Source organism: Crotalus tigris, unplaced genomic scaffold (assembly GCF_016545835.1).
Source record: "Crotalus tigris isolate CLP2741 ecotype Arizona unplaced genomic scaffold, ASM1654583v1 scf7180000017601.7605149639:7615979, whole genome shotgun sequence".
Classification (NCBI taxonomy): Eukaryota; Metazoa; Chordata; class Lepidosauria; order Squamata; family Viperidae; genus Crotalus; species Crotalus tigris.
Window position 1 is genome coordinate 4956801 of NW_024096505.1, and position 19832 is coordinate 4976632.

The 19832-nt window shown below is 36.3% G+C and overlaps 1 protein-coding gene across 4 annotated transcripts in view; it reads left to right on the forward strand.

Annotated features, from left to right (window-relative positions):
• Positions 1–13603, forward strand: part of SETD4 (SET domain containing 4) — a 23954-nt gene extending 10351 nt beyond the window's left edge. For 3 of the 4 annotated variants that reach the window (XM_039318439.1, XM_039318430.1, XM_039318447.1), the window contains exons 11-12: positions 987–4864; positions 11925–13603. In XM_039318439.1, coding sequence (XP_039174373.1) covers positions 987–1121 — 135 coding nt within the window. In that variant the 3' untranslated portion in view covers positions 1122–4864; positions 11925–13603. Of the gene's footprint in view, positions 1–275; positions 331–986; positions 4865–11924 lie in introns of those variants that run through there. The other variant, XM_039318457.1, reaches the window with a different exon arrangement.
• Positions 13604–19832: the final 6229 nt, after the last annotated feature.

A 19832-nucleotide genomic window follows, 5' to 3' on the forward strand; every position in this document is an offset into this window, starting at 1 on the left:
TGCATTAACAGAGGGATAGAATCAAGATCATGTGAAGTATTAATATCACTTTACAATGCCTTGGTAAGGCCACACTTGGAATACTACATCCAGTTTTGGTCACCACGATGTAAAAAAGATGCTGAGACTCTAGAAAGAGTACAGAGAAGAGCAACAAAGATGATTAGAGGACTGGAGGCTAAAACATATAAGGAACGGTTGCTGGAATTGGGTATGTCTAGTTTAATGAAGAGAAGGATGAAGGGGGACATGATAGCAGTGTTCCAATATCTCAGGGGCTGACACAAAGAAGAGGGAGTCAAGCTACTCTCCAAAGCACCTGAAGGCAGGACAAGAAGCAACGGATGGAAACTAACTAAAGAGAGAAGCAACCTAGAACTAAGGAGAAATTTCCTGACAGTTAGAACAATTAATCAGTGGAACAACCTGCCTCTTCGGTGAATGCTCCAACACTGGAAGTTTTTAAGAAGACACTGGACAGCCATTTGTCTGAAATGTATAGGGTTACCTCCCTGAGCAGGGGGTTGGACTTGATGATCTCCAAAGTCCCTTCCAACTTTATTATTATTAATTGTCCAAAAGGTAGGTTTTCCAAATATATATGATTTTCTCATTATCCTAGCCAGCGTGTAACTGCAACTATAAAGTTGGAAATAACCTTTTAAAGCCATTGTGTCCAACCTTTTTCTATTATAGTACTTCAGATAAAAACATTTGTGATAAATAACTTTCACTTGAATCTAGAGAAAGTAATATCAATACCTGTTTAGGAAAATAGCTCTGTTATCAAACAGCTCTTACTATTGGAAAGTTTTCTCCGACATCAAGTTAAATCTGCCTCCTATCACTTACTATTATTGTGTGTTCTGAAGAATTAGTGTATTATGTAATTATTTTAAAATATTAAATGAACATTTGACCTTGTGAGTAAATGTATTTTAACAACCAGTCAGTTCTAAAATATAATTTTGTTTTTTTCTTTCCAGGTTTCAGTCTCAAAAAATCATTATAAACATCTTGTTAATCAATTGACTTTGGTAGAAGCATTACATACAGAAAATCTAAGAATCTTGCAGCTTTCGTATGCAATGCTTCAGCATTTACCTTCCACAACCATTTAATTTTGCCAAAACAAAATTGTGCTAGTCTCTGCAACAATAAAACAATTTAATATTCAGTGTGAACATTCTGTAAAAATATGAACAGAAAAAACAAATCAGGAATGCATAGATCTTTGAAGTCCCTTAATTAAGACTGCATTAATTAGAAAAAAAAATATGTTAAGAGAAAACATTTTAAAAGGGGCAATAATGAGGCCCTAAGGATCTGTAGTCTAAATGATAATTTAGAGCAATGTTTCTTAGCCTTCCCACTTTTAAAATATATGAAGGTCCTCAAAAATGTTTTTGTTTGCGTGGATTATATTTACCAATGTTTACCATATTAAAAATTAAAGTTGATGCATTTGCTGATGCTATCCATTCTCACAATTATTTGATGGGATTTTTAATATTTTTTTAAAAAAATAAGCTGGCACTTGATTTTGTGGACCTCAGAGAGAGTCTTGTGGTACTCCCAGAAATCCTAGGAAGTTTCTTCACCTCTGAAACACCATCTTTTTATCTCTGCTTGTTTACTTGTTATTTAGTAAAGTCATCTGAATTTTAACTTCTTTTAGTCTGCTGATGGATTTAGATTAGGGCTGTCCCTTTGACACATATATTGACTCAAGAGTAGATAAGCTGGACTTCTTGACAGATATGCACTAGAGAAATAATTGCATGAATTCTCTGAAGTCTGTTAGAAGCCTTCATTTGGTTCTTGAAAAATACTAGAGATGTAACTGCATTAAAAACAGTTTATGTCTGCAAATACTGGCCAATCTCACATATCTGTTTTGCATTTTTTGGCATAGCTGAGGCTACAGTGGTACCCATTACTTCCTTGAATGCAGCATTCTAAGATTGCTTCATCTCCAGTACTTGTATTTTTGAGGGATGCTTGTTTTCCTGTGCCTAGCCCACATTTTATAAATTTTGAGTTTGTTAATGGCATCATTAAGTTCAGATGTACAGTTTGCATTTTAGTCACTGGAGAAGATAATTCAATTTAATGCAGTAAGAAATAGCAGCCTGATTTTACCTCCTTTATGAAGCCTAAAAAATAGCTGTTTAAGTTTTTCTACAGAAATTAATGTTAGTCATTTTAATATATACATCTGAAAGAGATTAGAGAGCAATGTTCTGTATATGGCAAAGCTAAATATTTTTTGTGTGATTTAATATTGTTTACAACTATTTTTAAAAAAGAGTACAAAGAATATTATGTTTTGGAGTTATGCTAATGTTAAATAATGTACTAAATCAAATTGTAAAAAATATGTTGTATATAACAATATAGAAAAGTGAATATATGTGTTGTACATGTTATGACAGTAGAAACTTTTGTGTGTGTCTTTGTGTTTTTAGCTCTTATGGCTACCATGCTCATGAAAAGAGAATATGGGTGATCTCAGAAGTTCCTTGATATCATTTTACAGCTTCATTAGAATGGTTTTTAGTTTCCTTGTTTCAGCTATAAAATAGGATAATCATTCATCATGGGTTAGTGCTTTTAGACCTGTCCATTCAGGAAAAGATAAGATAGTATCAACTTTCAAACTTAGTTAATTAAAGCTTTTAAGTGCATTATGAATGAAATGTCAAAAGATGACACTCACTAGGGGGAAAGATCTGTAAGTGATGTGATCTGTGATTTGATGTTCTTGGAAGTAAATTTTTCCTTAGAAATATGAAGCTATATAGAAGAAATGGGCAATTTCATTTCATAGACTAGAGTATATGAAATAATTCCCATTATGCAGCATTGGTGAAGATAGGTGAAGATAATAAAGGTGGATATAAGAAAAAGTTAACATTATGGCACAATAAAACTTGTCTAGCTTGTTGAACAGCAAACAAACTAAGTTAAAAGTGGTCACAAGGATTGTAAACAGGTTAGAGGCTACTTCCATCTGAAGCACTGTCACTTTTGCATAAATAGCACCCAAACATTTGTAATATTGCTGTGGTATATAGCCAAGGGAATCACAAATAGTTTGAAAAACACAAAAGCAGTTTAACTGTAGATACTGATTTAAATGTTTTTATACACTGAAAAGAATCCCTGAGCTTATTGGTGGCTGCAGAGTTGGGGACAAGAGAAATGAATGTGAGGTTCAGTGCAAACAAAAAACCCAAAGCTGTATGTATGATGATAAATCATTCCAGATAAAAGTCTGAATTGTTTGTGTGTGTGTATGTGCACATGTGCATTTATGTTTTTGAGTAAGCTTTGATTCTGGTGACTACATGAACAACAGAAGTTTTTTTGGTAAGATTTTTAGAAGTGGTTTGGCATTGCCTTCTTCATAGGGCCCAGAGAGTGACCTAGCTGACTAAGGAAGGATAGAATTCATGGTTTCTACTGATTGTGGAATTATTATTTTCCTATTGACAGAAATCTGCCCTTTACTGTCTACTGGTTGAACCTAAGCTATGGGGTGATGGTTTTTCATCTGCTGAATTTATTGTAGTAGATATTGGATATTGGGGATATAACTGAGGGCTGAAATAGAGGAGAATCTAAGGATTCTTCCAACTCTAGACAGCTGAGGTATTGGCATATTTGGAGTTCCCTCTGGTATGGCGTGGGAAACCATAAATATGAAATATTTTTGATTCTTATATTTTATCTTTTTTTCGGCCCATGTTGTACTGACATGGTTTAAACATAGTTTGCTAAAGTAGCCTAGTTCACACTACTATCACAGCCTGTGGCTTTTAAAACATAATAACTGGCTTTACACAGGAGCGAAGAAATCACATTATGAATATAACATATAAGGCACCCTTGCTTATATTGAGCAAGATAGTCTTTCAGTCTTGACATCTGTTCTGATATTTTGCAATGACATATGCAGCTGTATTAATAACTTTAATGAATATGAAAACAAAATTAATGAAAGACAGTTTTTATAAAGAAGGAGGCAAAGGAAATAATGTGGGATCAGGCTGCAAACTACAGGTGCTAGTAATATACCCACATATGTTAAACTCAAATGGGCTTTCTATTATAAATAAAATCATGGGATTTGCTTCTCAGATCAGGAAAATTCATTTTTTTAAAAAAAATAAGTATTTAACTTCACTTTGTTTATGCTGTGAGTTAACCTTAGTGCAAACATGTAAATTAGTCAAAAATATGTGGGAATTATTTTCTCAGAAATGTTGTTTTCAAAGTATACACTAGAGGGTGCTTGTGTACTGCAATTTTTATACAATATTAAAATTAAGGCCTAAATATGTATTTGCTATCTTTAAAAATGACCTTTCCCCCATCATTTTCTGCAACTTAAGACAGAGTAGTTGAATTTTGTAGTGTTCAAAATCACTCTTAAAGAGGTTTTCATTCCAAATAATATTTAATGTTACTTAGAAGTCATGTGACTGTAGATTGTATGGAGGTACTCTGAGCTCATACAGCTAGGGCTTTGTAAATTAACGAAAATGTCCCAAATTCCAGTATTAGCTACATTCTCAGGAAAACGAAGCTGATATACAAGCTAATTCAAATTTTCAAAGCTCGTCTATCAAACTGATTATCCAGTTTCTATAATTTGAAGAATATTGTGTTTCCCAAGTTCACAATCTGAAAACCAATATTTCACTAATCATCTTGTGCATCTAACTGGATACCAGCTTTCCTATAAAAACCCACCATATAGTTTATAAGCTATCTGCAAGTACCTGGAATCTGCTTCTGGAATCATGCTATGCAGCTGACTGACAAAGTGACCCGTTCTAGCTCCAGAGATCTTCAAAAGGTAAATGAGGTTGTGGGGCCTGGTGTGGTGGAAAGCAGACCCGAAGCCTGAAGGGACTTATGGGGTGGAGCAAAGGCCTGTGGGGACCCATTTGGAGGAGGAATACCTGCGGGGACCTGGGTGGGGGAAAAAGAAACGACAGGAAGCAGAGCAAGGGATATCTTGTGGGATGGGGGGTGGCAGGCATGGACCTCCACGGTGCCTCCCTGGGTGGGGGAGAAAGAAAGGACAGGAAGCAGAGCAAGGGATATCTTGTGGGATGGGGGGTGGCAGGCATGGACCTCCACGGTGCCTCCCAGGGCCTCCCCCACCCCTGAGGCAGACCATGCTCCACTTACTTGCATAAAGGAGAGTGAGGTGGGGGTCCTTACGCTAGGCCATTTCACTTAATGGCCATCATGATATGTGACCATAATGGACAGCTTCCATTACAGTTGTATGTCGAGGTCTTATATTGCTCCACATTCTGTGAAAAAGAAAAAAAGGAAGTATATAAAATTGTTTCTTAGTTTCTTCTAGTCTACCCATCTTCTCTCCATTTTTTTCCAAACATGTTTTGTATAAATGAGAGATTATGGAGATTTTCAGGTAGGTAACCTGATGCCCTGCATATGTTTGGAACATCAATGCCAATCAGTCCCTAGGCAGTGTGGCTAAATGACAAGGCATTGTGGGAAATGTAGTCCACAGTTTTGAAGGTGCTCTGACATTTATCTGGACACAGTAGCCTTTGGTAGGATAATTAAAGAATCCTAATTCTTTGTTTTAATTAAGCAAATAAATGCATTCTTGGTGACAAGAATACAGTGTACACTTTGTTCAGTAATACTTGTATGATTTTATGGTGTGTGTGTCTCGCATTTAAGATGACCATAAAATTTTCCCCATAAATGCTCACTAGTCTACTGAGCTGAAAGCATTTTGTAATACTGAATGATGCATTTTGGACTAAAGTGTCAGGAGTTGAAAGGATCTTGTATGCACACAGGGGAAGGAATCATTTTTTCCCCATTAGCTTACTGATACTGTGAAGAATGATGCTGAGCAGGGCCCTGTAGTTCCTTCTTTTTCTTTGTTTAACATTAAAAAAATGTTTTAGAAGTCATGAAAATGAGTTTTGTCTTCCCTTCCTCTTACTGTCAAGCAAAGTTTGTTTCAGCTCTCTCAGCTTCACATGGAATTTGTCACGGACAGGAAGCATATACCTTACCTTGTGAATATATAACGTGTAGTCGCCTCTTAGGAAGAAAAAAGGGAAGAGAAGAACCCCTTTCATCATGTTCAGTTTTCCTCACTGTTTTATTTCACTTAAAACATCACTCAGGACCAAGTGGTATTTGTCAGTAGTAATTGGCAAAGGCTGCAGGCAGTTTTCAAGGCTGTCTGGGTAGAAAATCTCAAAGCAGTTGTCTGTGCTGAAAGAAAATATTACATTTGATCTCTTCCTCCTCCATTATCCCCCCCCACCATCTTTTAGACATGATGCATGTCTGCATTCCACAGCTTGAAGAGTCCTCATTTTTAAATGTCAGGAAGTAGTTTTTCTTCAGAAATGTACAGTATTGGCTGGGAAGTAACCACAATATATGTGCAATTATTTTTCTGAGGTTTTTTCCTAGAAAATTTTGTTTTATTGTGGCTTTCAATCCCTCTCCTCCATCCTATTATTATTATTATTATTATTATTATTATTATTATTATTATTATTATTATGGATCATCGCACAGTCAGCCAGATGTTCAGACTGGATTTGGCATTTTGTCTACCTATCGAGTCCTTACCCAGGACCTGGGATAGGCAGATGTGGATGTTTGATGGTATTACAGGTATCGTCGCAGGATGGAAGCAGTTCCTAATAAGGCCGCCTTTTGCAATTGACTAATAGCGAATTTGTCAATGCCAATGGTGTTCAAGTGGTGCTCCAGTTGTTTTGGGATTGCACCCAAGGAGCCTATACTATTGGTACTACCCTTGCTTGCTTTTGCCACAGTCTTTCTATTTCTATTTGTAGGTCTTTGTATTTTGTTATCTTCTCCAGTTCTTTCTCTTCTATTCTGCTATCTCCAGGCACTGCCACGTCCACTATCCAGACTTTTTTGTCTTTCTTATCGACAATTGTTAAGTCTGGGGTGTTATGTTGCAGGTGCTTGTCTGTTTGAATTCTGAAGTCCCAGAGCAGTTTAATTTTATCATTTTCTATGACTTTCTCTATTTTATGATCCCACCAGTTTTTGCTTACAGGCAAATGATATTTTTTGCAGATCTTCCAATGCACCATTGTTGCTACTTTGTCATGCCGCTGCTTGTAATCAGTCTGTGCAATCTTCTTGCAACAGCTTACCAAGTGGTCCACTGTTTCTTCAGCTTCTTTGCATAGGCGGCACTTACTGTCTGTTGCTGTCTTCTCAATTTTGACTTTGTATGCATTTGTCCTTAAGGCTTGGTCTTGTGCAGCCAGAATTAGTCCCTCGGTCTCTTTCTTCAATTTTCCTGCTCTTAGCCATTGCCAGGTTTTATTATTATCTGCTTTCCCAGCTATTTTTTTCATGTATTGGCCATGTAGTGCTTTGTCTTCCCATGCCTCTATTCTGTTCTTCATTTGGTCTTTCTTGTAGGCCACTTTGGTCTCTCCAGTAGTTAGTAAACCGTCCTGATATACTAATTTCAGTGCATCTTCATCATTGTTCTTCAGATATTCTTCCAAAGCCATTTTTTCTTCTTTAACCATCTGATGTACTTGTAGCATTCCACGCCCACCTATTTGCCTTGGTAGATAAAGTCTATCAATGTCACTGCGTGGATGAAGGGCATGATTCATTGTCATTATTTTTCTGGTCTGCCTATCCATTGCTTTTAGTTCTGCTTGAGTCCAGTCCACTATTCCAGCTGTGTACCTAATGACTGGGATTGCCCAGGTGTTGATTGCCTTTATGGTATTTCCTCCATTGAGTTTGGACTTTAAGATCTTCTTCACTCTCTTGATGTATTCACCTCTAATCTTTTTCTTGACTTCAGTGTGCTTGATGTTGTCAGCTTGAAGGATACCCAAGTATTTGTAGTACTCTTCCTCATCCAGACTCTTAATGTTATTTTCGTGGGGCATCTTGATTCCTTCAGTTTTCACTATTTTTCCTTGTTTGATAGTAAGTGTGGCACATTTGTCCAAGCCAAACTCCATTACAATATCTTGGCTATATATACGGACAGTGTTGAGCAGCGATTCTATTTCAGATGATGTTTTTCCATACAGCTTCAGATCATCCATATAAAGGAGGTGGGATAGTCTAGCAGATGTTTTTGATGTTTGATAGCCATGTCCTGAGTTATTCAGTATTGTTGACAGAGGAAACAGTGCAATAACAAATAGTAATGGTGATAATGAATCTCCTTGAAATATTCCTCTCTTGATATTAACCTCTCCCAGCTTCTCACCATTGATCTGCAACTGTGTCTTCCATTGTGCCATCGATCTTTGCACAAATTTTCTGATGTTTCTACTGACTCCTGTTATTTCTAGGCACTTTATTATCCAATCATGTGGCAGAGAGTCAAATGCCTTTTTGTAGTCAATCCATGCCACATTCAGGTTGGTCTTCCTTCTCTTGCAGTTTTCCAAGATCATTTTGTCTATTAGGAGTTGATCTTTTGTTCCTCTGCTATTGGGGCGGTTTCCTTTCTGCTCAGGTGGAAAGAGATTGTTTTCAACTAGATGCTGTTGTACTGCATCAGCTACCACACCAGTTAGTAATTTGAAAGTTGTTGGTAAGCAGGTAATTGGCCTGTAGTTACCTGGTGTTGCCCCTTTTGCTGGATTTTTCATTATTAGGTAGGTTTTCCCAGTTGTTAGCCACTTTTCAATTTCTCCTCCTTGTAGTATATTGTTGAACTGCTTGGCAATGAGTGGGTGTATAACAGTTAGATGTTTCAACCAAAACCCATGCAGTTCATCTTCACCTGGTGCTGACCAATTTTTGATTTTCTTTGCTCTTTTTTCTACCATTTTTGTTGTTATTACTAGTTCTTTCATTTCAACTTCTGTTTTATTTGCATCCACCTCTTTTAACCAAGCCGCATCCTTGTTGTATTTCTTTGGGTTATCCCATATCTGCTTCCAGAACTGCACTGTTTCTTCCTTGTCAGGTACTGACTGATTCCTTGCAGTTTCTCCATTGATGGATTGGTAGAAACGTTTCTGATTGGATTGAAATTGGAGGTTCTGCCTATAGTTTGCAATTCGAGCTTCATATCTACTGATTTTCCTGGCTATAGCTGTTATTTGTTGCTTTATTATTTCCAGTGCTTCCTTGATCTTCCTTGTTTCTAAGTGGTATTTCTTGATTAGGTATTCTTTGGTCTTCTTGTTCTTCAGCTTCTTTTCTTTCATCTGTTCTAGCTTGCTTGCATGTGATCTTAACTTGCTGATCTTATTTTCTAGTCTAACCTTCCATTTTTGTGGTGCACTGTTTGTTTGTTTTTCTTCTTTGTTGATTTTGCATCCCAGGTATTCAGTTATAACTGCAGCTGTGCTGTACATTAGTTGGTTTGTTTCTTGCAGTGAATTGGTGCTTATACTTGCTATTGCAGTATTTGCATCTTTTAATGCTTGTGCTAGCTGTTTCTTTGGAACAAGCTTCAATGCAGGCAGCCTTATTCTGTTGTTTTTGTGCTGTTCTAGATGCTCAGTTATTCTTTGTTTCAATTCTTTTATTTCTTTAGTTAGAGGGTTTTGTTCTTCCTGAGGAAGAGGTGCCTGGTTTCCAAATGAGAACAGTTGTATATCTCTACTGGATTCTTTCACTGCCAACTCCCCCTGGTTTGCCTCTACATTCTGAATTACTTCTTGTAAGGCTTTGATTTCTTTGCCCTGGGTAAACCTTTGCAGTTCGTCCAATTCTGTTTCTGTAAATACTTTATTTCGTATTATAAATCGGCGTTGATCTGCTAGTCTCTGTTCTGTTATTTCTGATTCTGGATGTTGTTCTTTCCAGAACTGGTGCATTCGTTTTAGATATCCTCGTCTTGTTGGACTTGATCTGTAGTAACAGATCATTATTTCTTTGTTTTCCATCACTGTGTATCTGCGACGGGTAAACACCTTTTCTTCCAGTAGTTCTGCAGCTGCTGGCCCTGGTTGCTCAGCCAACAGTCCTGAGTCCTGTAACCCATTTTTCACCAGATATCCAGGAACTCCAATATCTAGCGCGGACCTTGTTAACCCGGGCGACATCCGAGCCGGTATGGCATTCTGAAATTTACGTCTCACCATATTTTTTATGGGAGAGACACTCTTTGTCTGACTCCTCTGATGAGACCTGTCCAGTATGGTTGAACCTCTGGCATAGCTCTCATCTTCCTCAGAGTACACAAGCCCCACAACCACGTCAAGGTAGTGCCTCACTGGGGGATTATTATTATTATTATGATTATTATTATTCAAGCATAAATTTCTTCTTGGGTGTTTCCTATTTGAGTAATGAGCCACACACTTAAACCTCTGTGCAATTAATCACCTCACCTTTAACTCACTTGTACAAACTGAATCTGACTTAATCATCTCTGTCTTTGCACTTGTGTACTGCAATGACAAAAAAACGAGTGGCCCAATAGGAGACTTTCAACGTATCAAGCATATTGGTTTTTCTTTTAAGTTATGACCAGGTGCAGGAAGCCTTTTAGAACTATTCCCAGGCTCTTTGCAGTTTTAGAAAACATCAAAAGTTGAATCTGAATATCATCTGTGGTCAAGACTGTAGACTATGACTCTATATAGGTAGTTCTTGACTTAAACAACAATTTCTGTTGCTAAGTGACACAGCTGTTAAGTGAATTTGACCCATTTCACGAAATTTCTTGTTACAATTGTTAAATGAACCACTGCAGTTGTTAAGTGAATCTGGCTTCCCCATTGACTTTGCCTGTCAGAAGGTTGCAGGAGATGATCACTTGACCCCAGGATACTGCAACTATCACAAATATGTGTCAATTGCAGAGCTTCTGAATTTTGATCACGTGACCATTGAGATGATGCAATGGTTGGAAATTTAAGTGTAGGCTTCTGGTAGTGCCTGAAAAAATTCTATATGAGCAGAGCTGATACCATAGAACCAGAGCAGAGCTGAGAGACCATTGAACTAGAACAAATTAAAGATTTATTGAGAAGACACATATAGATATAAAATTTGTCTGTCTGTCTGTCTGTCTATATCTATCTATCGTCTACCTAGCTAGCTATTTTTTTTATTTTCTAAATCATTTTTCTTTAGCATCTTATATTTTTCTTCTCTTTCTACTAAAAGACATACTTCCTGTGCAAGAAAAAGAGAAATTGCTTTTATTTTTTAAATGCTATTTTCCCTGCTCTCCCCCATACTTCCACATAATTACTGTAGTAATTGCTTCCATTTCAGCCACACAGAAGTAAAACAACAAACATTCCATGATCGTAAAAACTTATTTTTAGAATTATATGATACTGCTCACTTTTTTTCCTTCTGTTTCCTAAAATTTAGTCAATTACTGTATCCATCTGGGACAAGACCTGTTCTCTTAACCCACAGCTTTTAAGCTTATTAAAAATCTTTGGTGAAGACCTTAGTCAATGTTGAATATTTTTAACTTCGAAATATATACTGTCAAGAGGATCATCTCTGTTTACTTGCCTTTCACACTTTCAGATAATCCTCTACTTCATTCTGCTTCTGTCTCCATCTCAAAGCAACAAATAAGATGGAAGGCAGGGAAGGCCTGAATGCAGCTGTGGCCATTGGGCTCATAACAGCAGCCTTCCTGACCTGGACTCAGGGCATCCCACTTCCTACCTCTCTCTAATAATTCTTTTAGTTCTTATTGGGAAAAGGGATCTGTTCTGGGCAATGGGGCAGTAGCGACATGGCTGGACATTGGCCTGAGATTAGTTTGTCAACCTTATGGCTCTGGGTTGCAATAGATCCTGGGCCTGTAGGCTGGACATACAGTCTAACAGGCAGAATGGTTTGCCTCTTGCACTTTCCTTGGTGATAGTTATCAGAAGAGAATGATTTTTTTTTCTCTTGCTTTTCAGGGTTTCTTCAGGTACTTCTGTTACTTGCCTGATCTCAGACCTTACAGCAAATAAGCCAGGGGTTTGCCAGAAGATGGCTCTGCTGGAAACTGAATAAGTAGGAAGTAGCAAAAACTGTTGAGTGAAGAGGACCTTTGCATGATAGATACCACTATTCTGATACCCAGCAAAATGATTGTACATAGGTTGAAACTGTCTTAAAGCAGCCCTTTCCATCAGGGCCAAATGTGAATATTCTTCTCTACAGATAATCTAAGAATGATTTTGCAGTGAGGCAGAAACAAAATTGCCTAACTATGATCCTCAGTTTTTCTATTTTTCTGGAAATCAGCTGTGTCTCTCTTCCAATCTATTTTAGTCTAGAGATAGGTTTGAATACTCCTGTGTACTTTAGTAATTACTTGCATGTATTAATAATGGGCAGTTTTGTACTTATGATTAAGAATTTAAAGTGTAAGAGTTGTTTTGAAGTCAGTTCCTATTGTTAAGCATTCTAACTTAATTTAGTTTCAGAGTGTGAAAAAGAGGAATGTTTACTGGAAATGTAGCTATTACTGGTAGGTTTTTTAAAATAATGGCCTTAAATCATCTGGCCTTATACTTACATAATCCAGGGGAAGAGAATGTTTAAAATTGTAAAATCCTTATTTCAGTCAAATGCTTAGGAACACCATCTTTTTAAAGGTAAACTGATGTGGAGTATGTTAAAGAAAAAAAATATAGAACATGTTTATCCTATGATATAGTCCATTATATCTTTATTCTGAGTATGTTTATTGACTAGAAGCACAACTTCATTCTTTATATGATCTCAAATGAATCATTTGTTTTCTGCAGGAAAATGTGATGTTTCAGATTTCATCAAAACAGCTTGGTTATAAAATATTCAGTCCTCGAGAGCCTGAAGAATGCTAAATCTATTTAGATCTGTCGATAGGTTTGTCATCAAGGTATCATCCTTATTGTTTGATGTCAGTGTGATTTTCCTTACACTGAAAATGTAGTACTGACCATTTTATTATTATTTGTTTTTTCAGAACACTATTTCAAATAATATGTTCAGTTTTGTCCTAAGTTTCTTAGGGAAGATCTCATTTTCTGATTGGCTCATCATCAGTATAGGCTATTCATTGCTTCCTGAATGCAAGAACTATTAAAAGAGCATCCTGTACCCACAGTTTCTTGCTTTGACTCAAAAGTACTCTTTTCTGATCCAAGCCATCTTAGGTATTCCAGAAGTGATTATCTTCAGTACTGGTCTTTGATCATAGTAAAGATTTATTTGAATTACAGTCTGATTCAGACCTAAATACATTATATGATTCAATATTTTAAACTATTGTTTGCCTTCATTATGTAAGGGGGGGTGTCAACAAGATATGATGGTGTTTGTGTACCTCCAGGATTGTTTTAAGACAAAACCACAGCCATGCTGGATAACAGAAGTGTGGTTAGATAGTGTAACTTTAGGAACACTTTTCATGGCTTACCACAAAACCTCAATAGAGATATGTTAGAAAGTAGACTGAAGCTTTCTCTTGTATACTTCTGAGAGCTGAAGCCAAAGACAATGTTTGTGACCTATTAATAATTGTACTTTGTATTTTCATTTCATACAGAAATCAAACAAAAATTGAATGCAGTCTATTCCTAATTAATAAATAGCTATGTGTATTTAACGGGTCTTATTAAAGTTATTGTTATGGGATGCTTACAAACTGAATTTATAAAATGGAATTACATACAATTGGCACATCATAATCATGTTTGGGCAGGCAAGGAAAAATTATAACAAAAGGCTTTAACCAATATATGCCATTTTCTTATGGTGAAAGTGTTGCAAAATACTCCACAAAAACTATTAATGCTTTCCTGACTTTCCATGTATATTTATTTTTGTTGATTTCCATGTCACCTTTCTATTATTCAAGGTTATATTTCTTTCAAACATTTGTTAGCTCTTTGTTTGTTTATTCCTTTCAAGCCAGCTTTTGAAAAGCAACCTTGCTTGGTGGATGATTCTTACTAGCTACCAGGTTATATAGAAATCTCTTACAGAAACATGCTTTCACAGAGTGAAAGTGGGATTATTAGCAACAACAATAGCACTTAGACTTATATACAGCTCCATAATCCTATACAGCACTCTCTACGCAGTTTACAAATGTCAGTATATTGCACCCAACAATCTGGGCTCTCATTTTACCAACTTCAGAAGGATGGAAGGCCGAGTCAATCTTGAGCCAATCAGGATTGAACCCCTGCCTGTGGGCAGAGTTAGTCTGCAATACTGCATTCTAACCACTTCGCTACCACAGCTTGTGATGATTCATTCTGATTTTTGCTTTCTCCTTGTGTTTCAATCAATGAGCTCCTGCCCTGAAATTAATGGAATAAAATCCAAGTGAAAAGTGAATTACTCCTGAATAATTTATATTATATTATTATTATATATAATTCTTCTCTCAAAATTTAGAAACTGTATTTAGAAGACCGAAAAATACAATTTTATATAACTCATAAATGTTCATGGGATAAAGGATTCTTCCCTCATGCTGAGGACTGTATATACAGTATTTTATTTTGCATCAGAAGGGCTTTGTGAGGGTGATAGAGGGATTTCCATCTCTGTGTGCATAAATATATTTAGTTAATATGGTTAGTATTGAATTTGTTCTTTTGGATGTATTTCTGTCAACTCTTGAGTGTTATAAAATCTCCACCTTTTCCCTAGGACAAGTTTCTGATTAGTTATTTTGTGCTTCTACTAAGACACGGAGCACCTTCCAAAGCAAACAAACCATGCCCCATTGTGTCATGAGAATTAGCTAACATTTCTTTCTCCCTTTGTCTTAAACTACAGATTAAAGGGAGTTTTGTGAGTCTTTCGTTTTGCTTGATGGAGAGAGGCAGCTTAACTCTTTCCTTGACTGAAAGTTAAAACTGTCTCCCTGTTCCCCATACTTCTGCATAAGTACAGCTTTGTTGGACTTATTTGAGTTTTGAAAATAAACTTGGTGAAAGAATGTGCTTGGGAGAGTAGGAATATAACAAGGCAGGAAACATGGAAGTTGAAAACAACAGGAACAGCCAGGCCAGCCCTTTTCCATTCCATGTCTCCATTTTCATCCAAGTGCTGTATAACTGCAAGCATTAGTCAGAATCTTTGTTTGAGCTGGCTGCATACTCAGAGTCTCCCTCAAAAAAAGTTTAGGAAAATTATTTTGGGTGGTAAGACATTAATAGCTTCAAGAAGAAATAATCAGGAAAATATTGGAATGTGCAAAGATGGACAGATTAACTATGAGGTTGAAAGATAAAGAAGATACAGACTACTATCAAATTTGGAACCTATTTTATTCTTGGCTAGAGGAAAGAATGAAGGATTAGGAATTGAACATGTATTACCATAGCAAACTCCAGACAACTTGTTGATTGGAAAAATTAACATATGTTGATGAAAAAAAACAATAAAATCTTTACTAAACAAAAGACATTAATAGTTTCAGAAGGGGACGACAGAGAATGAGATGGCTGGATGGAGTCACTAAAGCAGTAGGTGTGAACTTAAATGGACTCCAGAAGATGGTGGAGGACAGGAAGACCTGGAGGAACGTTGTCCATGGGGTTGCGATGGGTCAGACACGACAACAACAATAGCTTCAGAACTGCACACTATGCAATTATTCTTTCTTAAAAGTTTTATGAAGTGTCATAGACAGGGCATAGTCTAAAGGCACAAATTAAAGAGTCAACTTTTAAAAAATAAACAGGTTTATGTTAACTAGTGCCTAAGAAACATTTCCTTCTACCAGATATGAAGAAAATTGGTCACAAATTAAGTATCTAGTAAAACTTGTGCTTTAGTAAGGTAAGATCATCCTTCAGCATGGGGTTAAGTGTAATGATTCTTATGGACTGTTGGTAGTAATGGTATGTTTGGCTATGTCCAAGTAACATCACTGTCTCACAAGTTGCAATAGCTCTTTGTAGGTTTCTCGGTATTATTTAAAGTGCTGATTGTCACCTATAAAGCCCTACATGCACAGAACTAAGCTACTTGTGGGATAGCGTCTCCTTGATCTTTCTGTTTCATGAGATCACGCTAGGTGGGTATGCTCCAGGTTCCTTCTTTGAAACCATGGCATCAAATGGGACCTAGGAGAGGTACTTTATCTGCTGCTATACCTGTCTTTGGGACTGAACTTCCCTTTGAAACTCAAAGAGCCTGGCCATATTGACTTGCCATAGAGCCAGAAAGATCTGACTTTTCTCCTATGAATTGGATAAGGATGGTAGAAGAATCCATTCTATGATGTGCAGGAATATTTCTATTTCCAGATTTAGTTATGTATTGATTATGTTTTTGATTTTGTTGGTTTGTTGGTTTTTGCATTATATTTATTCTTGTTTTTGCTTTTTCTCTTTTGTATGCTACCCAGAGTCATAAATTATGATAGGGAGAGCTTTATAAATCTTTTAAATAATAAATCAATAAATAATAAAATACCCTTAAGCTAGGGTGAAAGTAATATGACATATATTGTATGTGTTAATGTCAATGTACTCAGTCTTTTACATTTGCCACTCTCTAATTATTTTATTTTCTAAAGATTAATTAAATTAAGACACAGAAAGCTAGCATTCTACAAAGATAAATACTAGTCTCTAGCATTATCTTGACTTTCACTAAAGGTTGGTGATGTGCAAACCTGGCAATGAAAAACAGTGTCCACCATCCAGAAAAAGAAAAAAAAATAAGGCAAGACACAGAAGGAAAAACTAGAGGGGATTGCCAAGGCTAACATTACCAATTTATTTTCCGGTAAGTGGGCATTTTGTGATTAGTAAAACCAAGCATCGAAGCCTTTTTGTGAAAGAAACAACCTTCCTCATGCATCCAAATCAAATTCCTAGAATTATAAATGTGCAATCTGCCTCAGAAAATTTTCTTCTTTGGCGTTTGACCTATGAAAATCATGCTGATATGTGTTTGGTGTTGATGCTATTTATTAGTTTATTATTTTAGTTAACATGGTTGCCTACTCAATCTGCTTAGTTTACTCGAATGGAGAATATTCAGTTTTTCTACTGTGCAGGAATATATTTTGATTTCTTTCATAGGCATGATGTACTAAGTTTGTAGATCCTGGACTATGGTTAACTATTAAACATTGGTCAGGCCATTGTGGCTTGTTCAACAAATTAAAATAAACTGTAGTTTAATGCAAACTGTGAAGCCAATCATTAGAAACTATTCCGAATATGAAAAAAGGGAAGAGAGCTATGAATGCAGTTGTTCATTTCTTCTTAGGTAGGTAGGTAAATATAACCACAGCACAAGCCAAGCATATTTGATTGCAAATGTGGAAGAATTCCTTCATTAGCAATTTGTTCCCAGTTTTCAAAGAGTTTTTGAGCAGGGAATAGCTTTGTCAAAAAGTAGCTGCATATCTGAGAATGCTAAAGATTTCAGCATGACACCCTTAAGAACGAGGACATTAGAAATCTTATATTTGGTTGGCATTCTGTGTCCTGTATGTTCTTCCAAGATTTCAAACTTAGCAAGAAATATATGAATCTGTTATAGATGTGATACAAAGTTGCCATCAAAAGTAGCATGGGGATTGACCACAACCCTGGTCATCTTTATGAATCAAAGTTTCTTCTAATTTATTTAAAATCTTTATAACAACATCCTCCAGACCGCACTATTTCCAGAGGCAATCTGAGACAAACAACATAAGAAAGCTTTAGTGGGCAGAGTTCATTAGCATCACTTTAATGCACAATCTGATCGAGGATATCTAATTTCAAAAAAAGAAAGAAAATAATTACGTTTATTTTCACAAGCAAGCAGGAAGCACAAATGACAGAAGAGTCACACACCCCTTTTGTAAATTCAGCACAGGTGGCCAGAAAGAATACCTGAGCAAATATCAACAGTTGCTTAAGAAACTTTCATTGTACCCAAGTTTGCTGTAGGTGGTTCCTGCAAATTTCTACATCTATTGATTCAAAACCAGGCAAGGGTGGGGGAAAGGCTTTCACGGATGAATGCTCACTTGTAAATCTTGCTGATAACTTTATTACTTTTTAATACTTTTATTGCTAATTTCTATACTGAAGGCATTAATCTCATATTTTATTTTTAGTTCAGTGTCACTAATGGTTGTAAGTGAATAGTGAACTCCCATTTGTACAAAGGCCTGGTTTACACTAAGTCTTTTTTATGTACACACATGACTTGGAGAGAACTTGCCTTTTATAAACTGGGTGGCTCATTCCATTTTAAATAAAGTAAGTCAGGTGATGTTCACTTCTCCAGTTTTATTTTAATTTTGTACAAACTGCCAAGGGAGCCTGGTAACCAGCAAGCTTTCTTTCATACTGTCTACTGTCCAAACTAAATAAAGTGAAGATTGTGCAAGTTGTTTCCAAGAATTCCCAAGGACCTGATGTTGATGTTATGAGAGGGAAATGTCAGTCTTCACAAATGAATTTTCTAGTTGCACAATACCATCAAGGAAGCTAGTTGGATGACTGTTATTCACAGAAGTGGTAACTCATATTACACCTTTCCTCCTATCCTGGACACCAAGGGGTTGGAGGGATATAAAAACAGTTAAAACGGTGACCATGACAGTGAATTCAGAGACTTGTCCCTTTTGTAGATGCTTTGTCCATAAGCAATACATCTAAAAAGGAGCAGGGCTTTGGCACTATTTTGGTTTTTAACTCCCATTTTGGGTCCCCATGGACAACAACAAAAAGCTGCAGAGCCTTTAAATGTGAACTTTTTCATGCTTTGGGCAAAATCCCCTTGCCTTATTTAGTCAGCTGCCAGCAGTTCACTCTGTGCATGCTTTAGTAGCAATGAATGCTTGAGAAGGGTTCCTATTTAGTCCATTGTAAAGATTAAGCACATCTGAAATAAAGCATGGGTATGATTTGAATGTCATACATTATACCCCTGTTTGCATTATAAATGGTTACATTGATTTTCAATAGTGATTAAGCATTTTACTTAGTGTTTAAGCATTCTACTTTATCAATTATTGTCCAGCTTAGCATCAACTTTTGTCAGTTCAGGAAGCATGTAATGATCTGGCAGCCAAGCAAATTTCAAACACTTCTGTCAACTTCATGCTATTTTAGGAGAGAATTACAGACAGCAATTCAAAGAAATATCTGTATTTAGGAAAGGAATATTGCTCTTCTCAACATTTGTCATTTAGATTTGCTGCAAACATGACATGGAATATTGAACTCGCAAATCAGAGTAGAAATTATTATTTTTGTAGTAATTGACCATATAGATGACATTTTTTTTTATTATTGGAAAGGAATTTGTGCTGTTTTGTACTCTTTGTATCCCAGGTGGTAGATTAGATATTCAACAGCAGTTTATAGGAGCTATTTCCTTTATCTACTTCCTTTATGAATTTTTTATATATCTTGGGATACTTATTTACTTATAAACAGTTGGAAGGGTAGGAAAGAAGTAACATAGGATAGCTGTGCTGACTACGAAACAGCATCAGCTGCAAAAGCCATATCAAACATTGAGGTATACCACAGAACTGCATATATCAGAGAGTTTCAGACTCAAGTATTTCTCTGCACTGCTGAGATTCAAACTGCAGGATAGATTTTATATTTAGTGTTCAATTACAGTGGGTGTGATTTCAGGTACTTTCAGCAATTGATGTGATTGTAACTATTGCTATAATTCTTTTCTGTCATTTCATAAAAATAGGATTAGGAAAACATTTTTTATCCAAAGAACATTTTCCCCTTGTGGATAATCTTCCAGGACCCACATTTAAAAAGGGATTGTGGCAAAGCCATAAATTGCATTCATGCAAGATTCATGTGTTTCTATCCATTTCCCCTATTTTTTTTTTT